Source organism: Buteo buteo, chromosome 10 (genome assembly GCF_964188355.1).
Source record: "Buteo buteo chromosome 10, bButBut1.hap1.1, whole genome shotgun sequence".
Taxonomy (NCBI): Eukaryota; Metazoa; Chordata; class Aves; order Accipitriformes; family Accipitridae; genus Buteo; species Buteo buteo.
This window is the reverse complement of record NC_134180.1, coordinates 6634481-6653578: the sequence shown is the minus strand read 5'-3', so window position 1 is coordinate 6653578 and position 19098 is coordinate 6634481. Positions and strand designations below refer to the sequence as shown.

The 19098-nt window shown below is 40.8% G+C and overlaps 1 protein-coding gene across 5 annotated transcripts in view; it reads right to left on the bottom strand.

The window, feature by feature from the left end:
* The window catches only part of ATF6 (activating transcription factor 6), an 83866-nt gene that overhangs the window by 48040 nt on the left and 16728 nt on the right, over positions 1-19098 (bottom strand). For 4 of the 5 annotated variants that reach the window (XM_075038357.1, XM_075038352.1, XM_075038356.1 and 1 more), the window contains 5 exons: positions 11331-11474; positions 9363-9482; positions 8340-8442; positions 6570-6634; positions 2292-2406 (listed from right to left, as the gene is read on the bottom strand). In XM_075038357.1, coding sequence (XP_074894458.1) covers positions 2292-2406; positions 6570-6634; positions 8340-8442; positions 9363-9482; positions 11331-11474 — 547 coding nt within the window. The remainder of the gene's footprint in view (positions 1-2291; positions 2407-6569; positions 6635-8339; positions 8443-9362; positions 9483-11330; positions 11475-19098) is intronic. The other variant, XM_075038354.1, reaches the window with a different exon arrangement.

Here is a 19098-nt window from a genome sequence, read left to right as displayed (position 1 = left end):
GAACTCTTCACTGCTCTTTTGTATATGGCTGTATCTTCCTGTACTTTGTAGATGGCTGTTAACAGCTTATTAAGTGCTTGGGAGTGTCTGCATGGCAAACAGCCAGAGAGGAGAACCAACCTATCATCTCCAGGCCTTGCCTTCTAACTTGGACAAGAGAGCAAGCAACACGAGTGAACTGTCCCAGAACGCTGAAGAGGAAATCAGTCCCCTCTCAGCTCCTAATCATCATGAAGAGGGAAGTCTGGTCCAAAGAAAATGAAGTCAGCAGTCCTCAGGAGAAGGTGAAAGGGCACCTCCCTGACTGGGGCCCTGCTGACAGCACCCCTCGGGCTGTGCAGGAGTCCTTTCTTCTGCACGCACAAAAGAATCCAAGCAAGTCATTTAAAAGTGCCTCAGGGCCGAGCTTGTCACTAGATCAGGTCTGCCCTGGTAAAATAATAAATGAGGTAATGCATAAAACTGCCTTCAATATGAGGACGTTTCATTCATAAAACAGAAATACCAACAGCTTTGCTACCAAATAAACTTCAGAGATGGTTTAAAAAAAATCCCCACACCTCTCCTTGCAATAGAGCAGAGCCATGCAATAGGGATTCTGTGGCACAAGACACACTCTGTTTCCAAGGACAGCTCTGCAAGTTGAAATGAGAGCTGACAACTTCCAGGTCATTAATCTGACAGCGTAAACAGAACCTATGTACCAGTACATGCATTCAGGTGGACTACAGCAACGGCCGCAACTGAAGAACTAGACAAACACTATTCTGCTTTTTGTTTGGAGTTTCCAGAAAAACTTTTATAATCAGTTCTCCACTCCCTTCTACTCATCCCCAGGATATGTGGAGCCTGGTGTCGGCTATATTTGTGTTGCTAGCTGAAAGAACAGCAGAACATGCCAAGTGTTTAATAATAAAATTCCAGCCTTGTGACACAACCCAGTAATCCCAAGACTGGAAACTAACCTCATATTTCTACTCAGCATAAAACTCTAATCCTAACAAGAGCGCCGCCATTTTTATTTTGCCTGAACCTTTTCTAAAGACATGTATCTCACCAATTAAGAAAGTTACTGTAGAACAGGTCAAACAGGGATGTGTTACCTATGTACATATGGCGTCTACAGATTGGTAGAATTATGACAACACAGAAACTGCTAAAACTAGTTACACTCATCTGTGTGCTCTTGCACAGAATTGGTTGTAGCCGGATGAGCTGTTGTAGTTGCAACTACTGGTCTCCCATCACCCTGGGACACCTCTCAGGATGCTCCTATGGTGAGGAAACACATACAGAGTTGCAGGTTCCTAGGACAACTGTGGCTGGGAGTGAACATGCATAGAACAATCTAATATCATGACTGCAAAATAGCAAGGCAGGAGGCTTAGCAAGTGAAGACCCCATGTTCAGGCCAGGGCCAAATATGCCTTATAGACACGTCTAAAGGACTTATCAAGACCTCTGCAAAAGAGAGAAAATAAAAACTCTTCCACCCCTAGTTGCTCTTTCAACCACTGTTTCTCTTGATCATTTCCACCGTCAAATCCCAAGCAGCTTCTCACTACTGCAGCTGTCCTGGCTTCAACACCACTCAGGCATGCAGTACAGAAAGTGCCATCAAACACCTGGAATTCCATTTTAAAACAGCTTTTACTGTCACTAACTGTGCTGCAGATGTGAGGATGTGCTTGACAAAGCTGTAGCACAAGTCTATGTTTTATCCCAGCACAGACAGCAGAATTTCTCATGTCTCAACTTACAAGTCACAAAATAACAGAAAAACTGTGCCATGGCACACGGTCCTGTACAGCTGCAGTATATGACACATAAAACCACAAATGCAAGTGTTTTAGGGGAAGATAGAAATAATATTATGTTAAGCTTGCAGAAATAATTTGTGCACAGGGTACAGTTATTCCTATACCCAGAAGCACAAAAAGTTTATACACCTACTAAATAAATACCCAGTTAACTATTCCGATTATTGGACTTCTACCATGCGTAAGTGTTTAACCACAGGGTTCATGCAATTTTGTGCTGTCTTGCTGTGGCTCTACAATGTTTTCTGCAAAGCTCTCTTTCCATTCCTAACTGTGACGGGCATATTTTGCAAAGACCATGGTCTGGCCATATTACCGTACAGGATATACAGAAGCATCACTTATGAAGAAACAAATTTAGCTTCAACCTTGACTAGGTCATCTTTTGTATTACAAGGAAAGACATTCAGTGTTAGAAACAGTCTTATGGATACACATAAAAGGCCAGTATTGAACAAGTACTACACTTACTCTGCGAAATGACACCACGTAGAATGTATCTTCCCTTCTGCGAATAGCTTCAAAAAAATCTTGATAGCTCCTTGGAGAGGCATAATACACTTGCAGCTCATTCCCTGAGTTCCTGCTGAAATAAAGAAGGGGGGAATGTAATTATTTGAGACAAGAAAGTTAACTTCAGTGAGACAATGACTTTAAAGATCTGCTTTTCAAAAGAACAGCAGCTCTTCATCCATTGAGAGAAGTATGAGGAACATTAAACACAAGTGAAGACAGTGAAACTACTGGGTATTTTTTGAAAGTTCAAGGTGCTTTAAAGGTTTTGCTGCAGGAAACTTTTCCAGGCTTGATTTTATTCATGCTTTTGAGGCTGGCAAAAACCTGTTGCTAGCTCAACAGAAAAAAAAAAGTTTCAAGTCAACCTGAAGTGTCTGAAAAATTGTGATGACTTCTGGAAATAGATTTTAGCAAATTTTAGAATCAAATGTCATTCTGAAATAAAAAATCAAAACATTTAATAATTCTTTAAATTTTTTTACTGCTAAGGATCCAAACCACTCAAATTGAAAGAAGTGCAAAGAGTTAAGCATAAACAGAGCTTTTCACTTACTGTCAGGTGACAACCCCACCTTCTCTCTCTCTCAGCTTTTTTTTTTCCCCCATCTCTTTGGTCAACTCAAAGATTCGCTCTTGATTTTCAATTTAGACAGTGGAACAAAAATAAGATATTCACATAATTCTTGCTCATCTTTTTCACAATTCTCATCTTACATATATCAGACATGAGGAAAAGACACTCTGTCTAAACTATTCTAAGCAAAAACACTGGCAAGTTGTACAATCGCAGTACTTATCCACTGTTTATCTTGGAAAGGTGAGAAATTCCCAGCACATATTGCTATCATGTATACTTGCCCTAATCCCATTCAAAAATAACATATTTAATCAAATTGGAAAGCTGTACTTACACAAACCATTAGCTGGACCTTCAACCAGTCATTTTAATTCTTTCCCACTTTAATAGCATAGCATCTGTTTGCAGTATTTGTGGCAAAAACACTGATCAGGCTATCCCTCCCAAACTATCTTCTGCTGACCCAGATTTTAAACTATGGTGGCTGACTTAGATTATTTTGGTATGTTTCTAAAATATACATAACTATGCACCCAAAACAAGGCATAAATCTATCATCAAGTGATTTTCTTGAGCAGCAGTAATAGTAGACCATCATTATCTCCTCTCTTACTGCTAATATAGTCCTGTTGCAACCAAAGGACTGTAGCTGCCAAGCCAGTTGCCCTTTAACAGGATTGGGGGTGTAAATCCTGTGGGATCAAGAGCAGGCAGCTCTACCCTATATATCCTCTTTAGCAGAACTCTGCAAGTGAGGAATCAGATCACATCCTTCACACACAGGAAACAAAGATTGGAGCTAATGTGAGCTTGATTACTTATTCATAAAAACATGTAGGCCCACCAAACCACCCCTGAGATTCAGCATTGAAGTTTTACTGGGATAAAAGGCATCACGCCCACACATTGCTCCGTAAAACACATCCTGAAAACTGAAACAGGTCCCACAGATCCGTTTGCTCGCCCACACTCAAGAAGATACAGCTAGACCTAAAAAGCAGCCTTTTATAATTCTAAATCCAGCCATGGGAGAAAGTTGTTCCAAAGCACTTGGAAACCACTGGGCCTTTACAAACCTCTCCTGGGTCCATGGAACAAGTCTATCACAAGTCCCAAATTCCAAGTGATACCAGTAATCCACTGGTATTACACCATACTTACCTTTGGGCACTTAAGAGTACCCACTATGGACTCCTCCATGAAAGGAAGGGAGGAACTTAAGATCTGAAAACAGGTGCAAAGCTACCACTTGTTTTAGTCATACGTTACCATATTACAAGAAAGTATCATATTAAATTGTGTGTATTAAAAGTTCAAAGGGCACTCTTATGCATCACAAAGCACTATGATGTTGCACCTATGATTGTTTTTAGAAGGAATAAGGTTGTGGACTCAGTGCATTATGCACCAAGAACCACAATTTTAATAGGGCAAAACTTAGAAACAAAAATAATTGGAAAGTCCCAGTTTGATATCTGGAGCCCTAAATACACACTTGTAGAAACCGTCATCAAAATTACCTCTGAAGAAAGCTAAAAAGACTGAAGAGAGCTGGGGTGGGGGCTAGTGGGGGTTTAATGGTTTTCTTTGAAATCATCTTGATTTTGACCTTTTTCCTCTGCTTTGACTTCACTGCAATACTTTTCAATTGATCAGTTTTCTTTTGGAATTCAGGACCAACATGACAATCTTGGTATCATCAGTGCTACAGAGGTGAATCTAGATCCTTCTAATGTCCTCCTGTTCATGGACTCAGGTCACTAACAAGGGTGTTCTAGAACGTAACGGTCACTCAATTTCCAGTCATAGCACTAGTATTAAAAATTAAAAGCCTGAACGGTATACTCCATAAGGCACTTGAATCATCAGTAAAAGCTTCAGGGCCATCTACAAACATTTACATTACGTGTCAGGAAACCTAAAAGTGGTTTAGTTTTTGGTTTTACACATTTGCAGAGACAATGCTAGTTCATTAACAGTTCTCCATAGGCCGTGCCTCAGGAGTAGCATCAATGACAAAACTGAATGAACAGCATCTTTCCTGTCTTCCCAATCAATGAGGCACAAGCACTGCAGAAAGCACCTGGGGTGATGGCAGGTAAGCTGAACACAAGCCAGTAGGGCATCTTGGGGGCAATTGCATACTGGGTTGCATTACAGTCAGAGCCTGGAGTACAGGGTGTAGAAGGAGAGACAGGAGACAGAGGGAACTGGGCTTGTTCAGCCTGGAGAAGAGGAGGCTGAGGGGGCTCTCATTGCAATCCTCAGCTTCCTAATGGAGGTTAACAAAAGGAGATGATAGAGACAGGCTTTTCTGACAGAGAGTAAACCTGACATTAAGCCTACTTGGAGTAGGAGGTTGGACTCGAGAGCTCCAGAGGTCCTTTACAACCTAAACTACCCTGTGATTCTATGATTTCATGGAGCATCTAACAGCTCATGGCTCTGGGAGAAACTGGAAGTCTGTTCTATGTTCTTAGCAGTTCCAGGACAGTCAAAGCACACAGCTGCCATGACTCACTGGTCCTGTTCATCCAAAAAAAAAAAAAAAAAAAAACTTACTTCCTTCTGAGCATAGCAGATTATTCCATACAGAGCTGCATGATGTTGCAGACTGTTTCTAATAAGCCAGATTGACTTTTTTTTTTTTTTAAGAGTAATGCAGGCATGTATATTATACTGCCTTATGCCACGAGGCTTGTCTGTCCAGTCTTCAGTTAAAACAGACATCCTCCATCTCCTGGTAGAACTAAAAAACCTTCCTCTTTTTTTCTTACTAGTCAAGACATACCAAATTTTGGCAGCCTAGTTCCTGTTACATTTGCCTGCAGCTTGCTATTTTCTCCCAGGCTGATCCTGCTTTAAAAGCAGCAATGCAAACGGAAGGGCCACAGCTGTCTTACTTTCAATGGCAACATTTCAGGTGTTCTTCTCAACAAAAAGTCCACTTTATACTCCATTCTGCTTACTCCTCTTTGTCACTTCAAAGCAGAGAACCTTTTAAACACTGTCACAGCAAATTCAGGAGAGAGAACTTTTGTTTCCTTAAGCTTTTCTTTCCAGTTCTTCCTGTCCCCAAGGAAGAGGGACAGGATAGGTATATGGCATGGGGTGGGGGCAGGGGGAATCAGGAAACTCTGGGTTATTATGTTCTAATCATCAGGGAAAATCAGGAGATGAAGACAAACCATGCAAATAAGATGTAATGATACTTTGTCAAAATAATTTGGTAATAGCTACAATGGCTCAACTCTTGAAGATAGTGAGAGAAACCTTTCTCCTACCAGACTCTTTGAAACCTTCTTATGAACTACTGATGTTCCTCCAGATATTCCCAAGACAATCCCCCTTTTTTTATTCCCTAAAGATTCAAATCTCTTTAGGAAGGGACTCTGAAGAGTGAAGTAAAGGTTTTCTTAGGACTCATTGGTAGAAAGACCCCAGAAGAGCGGAGCTGTGATACACAGGTTTCTTTAAATGTAGTCTGAATCATCAAAAGCAGTTATTTGCTAAGGGACAGAAATTAAGCCAATATGTAGCTAGCACCTGACTTAAGAATCCTGACAACAAGGTGAAAACTGGCATTTTCTATCAGCTGTTGGTAAAAACTAGATTATTAAGTAGAAAGCAGTAACAAAGCAGTTGTTTTGCCTTACCTGAGGCTGGTGTCTGTGTAAGGCATGGCCATTAGCTGGGAATCTGCCTTCTCACTGAGGGAGCTCTGAAAAAGGGGGAAAACAGAAAGATGACACAAAGCGAAAACAACAAGCATTTCCTTGATATGGCACTACATAAAACACGATGCACATCTGTAGCAGGGAGTAAATGTACAAAGGGGGTACAGAGGTTAATCAGTGCCCTGAACAATAAATGTATGTTTTCCCACTGGTGAAATACGAATAACTGAAATGGCCAGCAATCAAACTGGAAACACAAAAGCAGCAAGTGTTTTAATACAGCCAAGTTTGAAGTCACACATTCAGAGTCAAAGAAGGGAGGCTGGCACCATACACAGTAATTGCACATATTGTGTCATCCAAGTGCAAAATTTGCTATCAGTGATGTCAGATTTGCAGAATTCTTACAAGGTCACCTCCACTTTGTACCACTGCCAAAACAAGACTACCCACAACACACTTCTGGCGTTTGAAACACTAGAAGCACTAACCTTGCCCTGCTTAAATGTTCTACCATTCCCCTTTGGACACCAGTGAGAAGAATCTGAAGTTTAGTATTCAATAATTTTTCTCTAAAAAAATGTGGTATTGTCGTGGTTTCAGCTGGGATAGAGTTAACTGTCTTCCTAGTAGCTGGTACAGTGCTATGTTTTGAGTTCAGTAGGTGAAGAATGTTGATAACACTGATGTTTTCAGTTGTTGCTCAGTAGTGTTTAGACTATAGTCAAGGATTTTTCAGCTTCTCATGCCCAGCCAGGGCACCTGACCCAAACTGGCCAACGGTGTATTCCATACCATGTGACGTCCCATCTAGTTTAGGAACTGGGAAGGGGGGGGCAGGGATTCGCCGCTCGGGAGCTGGCTGGGTGTCGGTCGGCGGGTGGTGAGCAATTGCCCTGCACATCATTTGTACATTCCAATCCTTTTATTACTACTGTTGTCATTTTATTAGTGTTAGCATTATTATTATTAGTTTCTTCTTTTCTGTTCTATTAAACTGTTCTTATCTCAACCCAGGAGTTTTACTTCTTTTCCCAATTTTCTCCCCCATCCCACTGGATGGGGGGGGAGTGAGTGAGCGGCTGCGTGGTTCTTAGTTGCTGGCTGGGGTTAAACCACGACAGGTATTGCCCAAATTGTTAAGTGCCATTCCTTTTAAGGCTGTTACTAGCCTTAATCAAATGAAACACTGAAAATTCATGGTCTTGATTTCATCCTCGTTATTGGTATGCCATGTAGATGACAGGGATTTTAAAAAATGGGAAATATGAGCACAAATCTCATAATTATGTAGTCTTACCAAAAACATATCCCTCTAGCAAAAATCTGAAAAAATGAAATAGAAATATTTCAACAAAACCAATCAGCTGTGCCCCTTAACCATGAGCCAGACGAATGTGCTGTAGGTTGTATTTCTCTCCATTAATCAACTGTTTATCATTAACCTTACACAGCCTTACAGGGAATTCATAAAAGTCATTTTAGAAAACAATGAACATATTTTGATGACTGCTAAAAAAATTGAAAACCTTTAGCCTGAATTCAAGAGCAGGAATAGAAGAACTTTGACAACATAATAATCAACCAAACCCAGCAATTTAAAATGGGAAGTGTTGGGTACCCTAATTACAGGCACCATTGCTACTTTTATCTATAATGACAAGCACAGACAAGTAAGAGAGAATATTTTGTTGTGTTGTCTGAAATTATCTTGTCATTCTGTTGACACACCAGTATAAACCTGCCTACCTGCATAACCCGTGCTTTCTGCTGTTGGTTATTTGACAACCTTCTAGATCTTGTTCGTTCCACTTCATGTCTATGAACCCATCCTCGAAGTTCATGATTGAGCCTAGAAAAACCCACAGCATTAACAGATGTTTCAAAGAATAGTGGCAGAATTTTTTTCATTTTAGAAAACAGTTTAACTATAAAGACACTGCAGATTACTACTCTTTTACCTTATGATAACTTATTTTTAATATCGGTGTAAGAAAATATAATTGTAAGATTAAATTTATGAGGGAATTCATAAGGAAATAGCTATAAATTATTGGGATCATGGATGTTTCAATATAAAGCAGATACAGTACTTTCTTTTGCCCAATGAACAGTAATTCTGAAATTACTGGAAGGACTACTGAAATTTAAAATCAGAAGTTGATCAGTCCAAGACAAAATACTCGTTAAGAAGGCTAAAATATGGCAGATGAATTTGAGAGAAAGAATGGACAAAGCAGAATGGAGATAAGGTTAGCGAGGCACTCATATCTTTGGAAAAAGTGAGCTAGGTGTTTTCTAACAGTGAATAAAGCACATCTGCAATGTCAGGCTAAGTCTGTATCGGAAGCTGAAGAGTAGAAGACCACCTTTTATGTACTTCAGATGGAACAGGCTTTTAGCTGGACTTGATTTCCATATTATGAACATTTCTACATATGAAGTGATTTCTCTTTCGAGTCATGAAAAACCTCCAGGCAATCAAAAAATTGTTATTTGGTTATTGTTAAATGACCAGTGTGAAAACTGAGTGAAAATCGTTATTGAAAACATCAAAAGATGACAAAGGTCCAGATCAATCTCCTGTCTCCATGGTAGTAGACAGTGGACAGTGCAGACACTTACAGAGGCACTGGTCACATACTGAATGAACACTATGAACGGACAATAACATCATCCAGAGCTGACTGTCCAGTAGCGTTCGCTCCACACACAATTTATATCTAAACTCCTAATAAAAGCTTAAATGCTCAGAAAAGGTTGTTTGCTCACCTGAGCGACTCTGTCCGGTTGATCAGGGGCTGACAGGGGGGTGGTGGTGGTGAAATATATAACAGTGGTTCTTCTGAGACTATCATCAGTGCTTTGTTATCAGATACAGAATGATCATACCTGGGAAAAAAAGAAAAAGAAAACAGGAAATCCCTTAAAATAGTTTTTCATAAACCTTTGACCAAATCCAGAGAATAAGCACTATCATCAGCAAACCCACAAAGGTTACAGCTGCTCCTATGGGACCTTTGAAACAGGTGAATAACAATTTCTATCAAACATCCAATGGTCTCAGTCAATTCCCCAAAGGGGTCTGATAGCACTCAACAGACAGTTGAGCATTAGCAGATGTTGGATCTCTTCCCAAACAGGCCAGATATTGAAAGAAAATGTAGCCTGTAAAATATTCCTCATAATATGTAAACTATGAGATCTCTGCAGAGGCAACTTTCTCTTTCATTCCAGAGCCACGTAAGATTTGCTACATAAATACTAAATTTATTAGTCACTAAAACCATGCAGATGTAAAGACTGTGAGCTATATGACAATGGAGCAGCCACAAACTATATTACCACTGAGTGGAGGGGATTTACATCTCTAACAGTCTCCGGAAGCTAGCTTGGCTTTGATAAAAAAAGTGAGAAAGAGCATGTATTTCAATACAAAAATCCACAGCATTCTCAGCAACAAAGCAAAGACCGATATTCCTTTCTCCTGGTTACCCGTACCTCCTGAGGGGTTAACTGCTATCACCAAATACGTATTGTAAGTTCCTTTTTTGATAGGGTATCAATATAACAGCCTTAGTCCTCTTGGTTTTGACAGAGACTTGTAGCTCCTAAATCTCAAATTCTTTCTGAAAGATCAGGTATAAAAGTTTATGAAAGCCTTATTCACATTCCCCCTCCCTTTCCCAGCTTTCTCTCCATCTTCATGTCTGCTTCTCCTGTTTACTCCATCTAGAAGTCATAAAGGAGAATATGCAGCAAAGAGCCCACAGCTTACCAAAAAACAAGGTGAAAGAGTGAAAGAAAAGGAGGAGGTATAGGCACTAGCATAACCTCCTAAGAGAACCACTCTACTACTACGTCACGTAAGTCATCGTCCGAAACATGCCACATAGGACACAAAGCCCTCACCATGGCTACAGCCTTAAAATGCTCTTGATTTATTGCCTTCTTTCTGCATGGCAAAATACACTAGGGCTTTCTGCACATCTGTGCCTGGCTTTGTTCAACCTGCCAAAACACTCTACTGGAAAGGGACAATCTGATAGGATAAATCTTGTAAGGGCAAAACATGAGCTGGATTAGCCAGACTTCAGTCTGGAGACAATTATATCTTCATTTAAGCACCGAATGCTAGAGATCTAGGAAGCTTGAAAGCAACTATATAATTAAGTAACGGGTAAGCATAAGGATGGACTCAGAGGTTTCTAAAGAAGTACAGTGCTAAGTTCAGAGTATGTTCTTAATCATGAACTTCCCCAGTCTTCTCTTGAGCAACTGAGAAAATAAGTACTCCAGCTTGAAAAGTAAGAAGAGATAGATAATATGACAAATACCATAACTAAGCAAGCTAAAATAAAGATCAGGGAAAAAAGCAGACAGATGAAGAACTGAAGGAGGTCATGAAAACCTCCACGACATACACTTGTTTGTATGCTCTCTTCCACCACACTGTCCATAACACTATATAGCATAGCCACGTGTACACTTCTGAAGCTCTACATATTGGGTAATCTCGGAGATAAAACATCATATTAATTTGAAAAGCAACCTGGTAAACTTTGTTAAATAATAATAAAAAAAAGACATCAGCTTTCAAAACACTGTGTTTGCAAACTCAGTTGCTCTATAAGAGCAGCAATGACACTGGCCAAAAAGGTTAGCAAATGCAAGGGCAGTGAGGTCTAAAAGCACCATTGCCCTCTGCCACTTAAAACAAGTCAAAGGTTTTCATCTCACCTATTACTCTTCTCAGGAATGATGTCCCCAGGTATTTTCTGAGCTGTGCTGGACTCCTGGCTAGCTGAGAACTCCAGAAGATTTCTAGTCCGGTGGCTGGAACTCACAGCAGAATCAACTCCATTGGGATCCTTTTCAAATACACTGGAAAACATAATAACCATAGCAAAACATATCACATATATGAAGGGTCTGCAAGACACTTTACTGTAATGTGTTAAATACTCAGGTGGATACATTTCTGGCTGCTACTATGTTACATGGATAAGGTTCACGTCATATCTAACATAAAAACATGATATCTTGTGTCATTATATTACTGCCATTCAAAGCATCAGTAGACAGAAAAGCAATTCTTTTCTCTTCTTCAGTTTTAATTGTTTGAAAGATTTTGATGCTCTGGTTTTCATGTCACCCCATAAGCCTCACCTGATGAAACTGAGATCAATCTGTTTGTAACCTAGTTCTGCAGGCATAAGAAAATTACCTATATTCAAATCAAAGTACCCCTGAACTTCAACTTTCATCAGCCTCAAAGCACAATTGACATAGTTTATATTAATACAATATGTAAGGAAAATATAGCTACCAAATTCTGTGCAGCTGCAAGCCTGGAATATTATGCCAGACATCTAACAAAACTGTACTCAAGCTTATATGTGTTCAATTCTCCTTGGATTTAGAAACATTGGCAGGGCTGACAACCCCATCTACATAGGGCAGTAGGCCATGGTCCCAGATACCCTCTTGTCCTGGTCTGTGCTTCCACTGATTTAAGGATCTTCCCCTGGGGGCTGCTCAGCCAGCCAGCCGGCCATGCAGCATAGGAACATCTGTGCTACTCTCCATGCAAAGCAACATAGCAGCATTTCACGTGTGAGCTGGAAATATGACCAGACAACTGCTATAAAAGATCTATTGCATCCTAGTTCAGAAGAGTGATTTACAAGTGAGAAATCTTGAAAGCACAAAAGCAATAGTTTAAGATATCTTCTCCAGAGGCTAGCTTTACTCTTTCGTAAACAAGGTTGCTTCCTGAAATATGTATATTTACAAAATCAAGCCCTAACCTTCTTAGCTGACAACAGCAGAGCATCACCAGCAGCAACACAGTGAAAATACAAAAATCCAACAAGACCCCAGCATGCCAATGAGATCTTTGCCATGCATGTTGATCACTGCCTACAGAGTACATTTTAATTCATGCTCCACCTCTCCTGTGTAGCAGAGCATAAACTCTGCAGAGGAAGATCTCATTTTCCTATTTATTACATAGCATTACTTTGCAACAGGCAATGAATAAAAAAGGTAATAACAGAGAAAGGCAAGAACTAGCAAGGAGGGCAGATTAAATACTCCACAACTAAGCAGAAGGCACACGTAGTTGCCTAGCAATCCTCTCTCTTTTGCCAACACTTTTGCACTCCTGTTAACAGTAACCCAGGTCTCCCTGTGAGTAATTGTGTCACGTTCTGCAGAACCGCTGGAGCCAGGGCAATCCCAGATCCAGGCTGACGTCGCTTGGACTGCCTCCTCTTCTTCAGGTTTCCAGGCAGCAGCACAGAACCAGGGCAGCAGAAGTGCTATAGGCTCTGTTTTCACTAGTGACAGTGAGCAGAAAAATACTTACAGTTTCCTTACTGTATATGTACACTAGCATCCAAATGTCTCATTGCTTCTACTGCATAGCATGGAAAGCTAGATGGTTTATTCACAGCCTCATAGATCAAGCAACACCAGGATATCCAATTTTACAGACACAATCTCCACTAACTATTATAGTTTATTTCTCTTCCAGTGAAAGCACTGGCACAGCTGGCAGCATCTCAAGCCCAGAACCAGAGCTCAAAACTGAGGCTGATTCTTAAAGGTATATACCACATGTTCCTGCTGGAAGTCACTCATCTGTATAATGTCCCTACTCTACCTAATTTGGAGCTATGACAGCTAAAAGTATGTGGAAATTTATTCATGAAACCAAGAATATCCATCAGAAGACCTGAAAGTTGCAATTCTCCCACAAACCGTTTCTCCACAGCCTGAAGTGTATCAGCCATCCAGTGTGTTGATGGACCTACTGGGTCTGGCATTTTATCCTATCCTACTTCTCTCCTTTCCTGTTCAAAATGACACATGGAACCAGAGAAACTTTCCATGTAATTATCTAGTTAAAGCTGACAAACCCCTAATCAATAGAATTGTAACAAATCTGCATTTTTCCATGATGGCTCTTCCTTCCTATTTGCCTCACTCTGCAAAGGCAGTTCTTGTTATTTCAGGTTCCAGCTTGGCAAGGTGACTAGTTTGAAGTAAACTGCCACATGCAACACGTTGCTACTCCAGTTCCCCCTGAACTCTGAACAAAAGTAGAGAAACCCAAACCAAGTCCATCAAGGATAAAGATAAGCACCGCTCTGCAATCACAGCTAATGTTCAGTTTTTGTAATTTAGTTGTTTTAGCTGTACAGCCACTCAAAACCACACACACCTCATTTTATCATATCAGCTTTAGTAGAGAGGAAATATTTATTTTTACTCTTCTCATGCTTAAAACACCTTAATCTTTTCATGAAAATTAAAATTTCACTTTTGGCAGCAACTAAGTATGGGATGTTTCAACCTGAAAGAAGATATCTTCAGCAGCAAAAGACAAAGAAGGAGGCAAACAGAGTACATTTTGCCATCCTTACAGGCATAAACCATGGCTCCCACTTCTGAGAACATGAGCACCAACTTGAGGACAAAATATGGTATTATTTATGGTATTTATTCCAATGTCCTTTCCTTTATCAGGATTGTTATTTTTAACAAAATGCTTCTTTTGAAGCAGGGCTAGCAGCAATTTCTGCCTTAAGCTACATGGGCTACATTTGCCTCCCCTTCCCCATTCATTTTTTAGGACCTTGAAGATGATCAGAAGCTGCCTTCTCAAAGTTTCAAATATGTCTGGGAAAAAAAAAAAAATTGCCCTTCCTTGCTTCTTTGGTTTGTGGCAATAACCCAAAACTAAAAGAACTTTCATTTTGGATAAGGAAAAATCCCACAACTTGAAATGTTGCCCTGCTTCCACCTTCTAGTTACTTGGAGAGTTTTGTTATTTTTTTCCCCATCTGAATAGATGTTGTTGTTCTGTTGTATCATTTCTTCCCCTTCCTTTCTCCCACGAGAGGTCACTTGTGGAGTTTGTCTGTAAATAGGGCTCCATCTTCAGGTAATAGATAGGAGAGGACATGCAGGTAATGGTCTATATCCTCTGACTTCTCAAAGACCTTTCCCGGCCAAGTGGGAACATGAGAGTATGACAGAGGATATCAGAAATATTCCTCCTTTGACATCTTAAATTGGCATGGGGGAAAAACATGACTTAGGACCAAGGAATCCCTTTAGCAGCTGGGATGAAAGATGGACCTCTCCTACAGAGCTACATGTGGAAACACCTGCCCACCTGAGGCATCCTGAGCTTTATAAGCGCTAAGCAGAACAGCAATAATACAAGCTGGAACAGGAATGGCCTACAGAGCAGATCCCGACACCATGACACTGAAGGTGAAGTCAATATTGAGCATTTAAAAATATCAGGTAGAAGAGGCTAAAACAGTGAAAAAGAAAGGCAGATAATCCCATTCAGAGGGATAAAAAGCTTCCGAAAACCAGTATTTTCAGCTAAGATAACAATAGTTGCTTTAAAAAAATGTTTTCATGTGACAGATGGTAAAAGCATGGAAAATTTTTTCATTCTGTTGGGCTACAAGATGAGAATTTGGAAAAGAAAGAGCACTTTGGCATATATACCCTGAGCAAGTCCTACTATTTGCAGGAATTGAGTTACTGCCCCACATTAAAAGTCAAGAAAGACTGAAGCTGAGAAATGGCTTTACTGGACAAGACAACAATTTAGAAGCTGGAACCTTTTCTGTTTGGCCACACTTACACACCTGGGGTGCCTACCAAGGCTTTGCAGTCTGCATTTGGACATCCCAGATACCCTGAGCATTAAAGGGTTTTCACACAGCCACAAAAACCCTGTCTAAGCTGGCTGAGCTATCAGCTTGTTTAAGATGCAAAACCAGATCCAAGGGAAAAAAGAACGAACCACTAAATACTTCATGCAGATGTTTGTTCAGAAGTGTAGATAAATTTGATTACAGGAGAGAAAGAAAAGCAACACTCCTATCATGGTTTCTCCAGGCATTCAATAGCACCTGATATTTTAGCTGTATTTTTACTTCTTTGGTTTGAATGTCAGTTTGATAAATGTGAAAGCAAGTCTTGCCAGGAGCCCAAACTAAATTTCATTTGTACTTCTGGCTGAACAAACCCTGTGCACTTCAAGTTTTGAATACTGACATTTAAGTTGTACAGTAATTTGTAGACGAAAGCCAATAGTGATATCATAACAAAGAGTGTTCTGGGGACAGAACCATCTCTGAATACGAGCTGGGATGTTTCCAATGGGCTAAAGTTGACATTGCAAGGAGACACCAACTGAGGACCTTGTCCTCTTCCTAACTGATTCCAGACAAGGCTGCCACAGTGCCAAATATTCTCTGGAAAGTACTTCTCATTTCTTAGTCCCGATGAGGGCACCATCTGCCGACAGCAAGGCACTACCTTCTCCTGCCAGGCTGCTCCAGAGCTACCTTCTGCGAGTGCTGGGCTGGTAAGAGGAATCCAGCCTCTTTCCTCTGCTGGGGAGGATGAGAAAGCAACCCAAACTGGAGGGATGATCTCTGTGTTTTTCTTGTGTTGTGCCTTCTTTAAAAAGCAATTTGTTTTTAATAAAGCTGGTAGAAAAGAAAGGAAGAAAGCAAGTATCGACACCCAGAGCATTTATTTTTGCTTAGAAAACGATGTCAGTTATTTGGAAGAGGGCTAGCCTTTATTGCCAAAGCTTGGGCAGGCCTGATGCAAGCAGTCTTAACAACAATGTTCATTCAGGGCAAAAACTTTCTGTATTTCACTCCCAGCCCAGCAGATGAACACACAGAGAATAGGATAAGTTATCAGCGAGTGCATCTGGCATTCTGCGCAGGCTCTGCAGCAGCAGCAGCAGCAGGACAAGGCAAGCAAGCACAGCCAGGCCAAGGCACAACTCTGCCAGGATGAACATGTGGCTGTGATCAGTAAAGGAAAGAGGAAGGAATCACTTCCTGCTCCTGCAGTTGTAGTTTGTAAGAAAATCAAGGGTATTCAATTTTATTCAAGCACCAACCCATCAAGAGAGGTTCTGAAAGGTCTGGAAACTGAACCCAAGTCCAAATTACTCAACCTGTCCTTTTCCTCCTGATTTTTCTCTCTCTCTTCAGGGAGAAACTACAACACAAGACCAAAGGTGTGCTACAGAAGCAGTTTTCTAGCTTTGGGCCATCTCCAACACAAATGTACACTCAATGCAGCATTAAAACGTATTCTTTCAGTGTCACAAACATAAGAGTAAGTTTCCCATATTAGAAGAGTTAAGAGCCACAAATGTCTTCCGGAGCTTCTGCTGGTTTTGCTAAAACACTCAGAGGGTTCTGTATTTCCTTGGCAGCCAGAAGGAGCTGGCTAACGTGGCACTGTTGCATGCCTCTTGCACTCATCTAGTAGTTTTCTTTTCACATTGCACCCGTTCCTCTCTACTAGTGTAAAAAATTAATAGCCCTTTGACTATCATCATTTGTATGTATGTTTGTTAGCATACTTCAGGTATACATCACATTTAAGTCTATTAACCTCCTGAAAATCTATGGAAGGCTTTTGAGGCTTGCAAAAAGCAGAGTAACAATCCTTTTCTATCCTTCACTGAGTGCAAAAAAGCCCAGGATCGGATGAACTGAGAGTAGGAACTCACCCTGTTGTACAGTCCACAATTCCTGGTTCTCTGTTCTCAGAACATCTTTTAGAGATGCTTCAAGCAGTCAGCACAAGTTTAGACAACACTATACAACTTGCAGCTGAAGGAAATCATGAGCCACAGTTTAATGCTCACAGTTCAGCACCACTCCCAGATCAGGCTCAGCTGGAAGGCAGTAATGGCCAAGCAAGGAACCTGGCTGGGGAGTTCCTCCTCCAATTAGACTGCAAGCCATCGGTGGTTTCAACTAACCTACCCAACTTCACGCTGTAATGGAGTTAGGAAGAAGCACACACACACAATCAGGAAGAATCGTTAAGGCAACAAGAAAAAAAAAAAATACTGTTGCAGTTGCTTATCATTGCTCTTCATTTTAGGCAAGTGCCAGACATACAGCTTTAGTCTGCTTACCACATATTATTCAAGAGGACATTTGGGGTGTTTTCAAACATGCCACGACACTGCTTGATCTTGCAACTGAGCTCGCCTGCTAGGGCAGCACAGTGGTGAGACTCAGACCATACCGAGATCTTGGCCCAGGACTGGCTGCTGTGGGTTGGATCTGCACTGACAAACCTGAGCACACAACATACAAGCTCAAACACCTCTGCAGCAACACAACACTTGCTGCATGTGATACTATGGTAACAAGTTTAGCTCCTTTGCCCACCCAGCTAATGCTCCCTTTAAGGGAACTACAAAACTATTTCTCTAAATTTTTGACATCCCACCACCAAGGTATCCCTAGGTTCCTGCTTGCCATAAGATGAGTCTGTTTCTTTAATCAAGAAGTCCAGCATTAAGGCTCAAACAACAGCAAACTTGCACAAAAACACTGCTGAATGCACCAAACCTCAGAATAATCCTGCTCTCCCACACGCCAACTCAAGATTGCTCAGCTTGAGTAAGGGCTCTAAACCATACTGACACAAATACAGGTGTGCTCAATGGATGGTGCTTTCAGCAGCCCAAATAACACATGCTCCAAAAGCTCAGCAGGCTACATTAGTACTGACTAGTAGCCTGCAGACTAGGTGGGCTGCTAATCTGGGTGCTGGTGAAAGACTTGTGTTTTGCTTACTTCATCCTTACCAGCAGCAGGTCATGGTAACATGCAGCTGAACAACCCTTGGGCGATTTCCTTATTTTTAGTAAAGATGATTAATCTTACCACTTCTGGTTTGTTTTGGTTTGGGTTTTTTTTCCTTCCTAATGGTTGTGTTACCAATTTAAGAAATGAGACACACTCCTAAGCCTTTCAGGAGTCAAAAATCACTGCTTCTTCATTTGTTGCAGTCTACAAAAATAGCACACAAATCGCACTTCTAAGCTACCCAGGCTGGTGTCTTTATTGCTCAGTGGATCTAAATTTTTAATATATTATTCAGTCTCCAGGATAGTCCTGGAAAGTAGAGGAAAACCCATCAGGACACTCTAGAGAGAAGCTGCAATGAAGTCTCTACAAAAGGCCAGCAATTCTAGCACAGCTGCTGTAGGTCAACAGGACACAAGAGATTTTGAAGCAGCAGCTTTACTTAGCTCCATCAATCACCACCTCAGTCATCCTCCACCACAAATACAGCTTAAGAATTTTTGGTTACATCATCAAGTCTGTTTTCCAGTTTGAAAGGGGTTCCAGCCATACACAGCTGGCCAACTTGTAAGAAAAAACAAAATTAATAAAAAAAATCACACCACCTTCTCAAACCCCCTGTTCCAATCTCTTTGCAGATCTGCCTTTCCTCTCTCCAACTTCGTATCTTTCTTTGTTTTCTGTCCACTAAATATCTGAAATGGTAGTTAGGACACATTCTGGCTGGCTGACATCTTTATAAATGGTCTAAGACTGTTCTTGGATGATAAGCCCCACGTAAGCTTGAGCAGACTGATTAGGGGGAAAAAATAACTAGTTGAACATTTGTCACAGCCAAG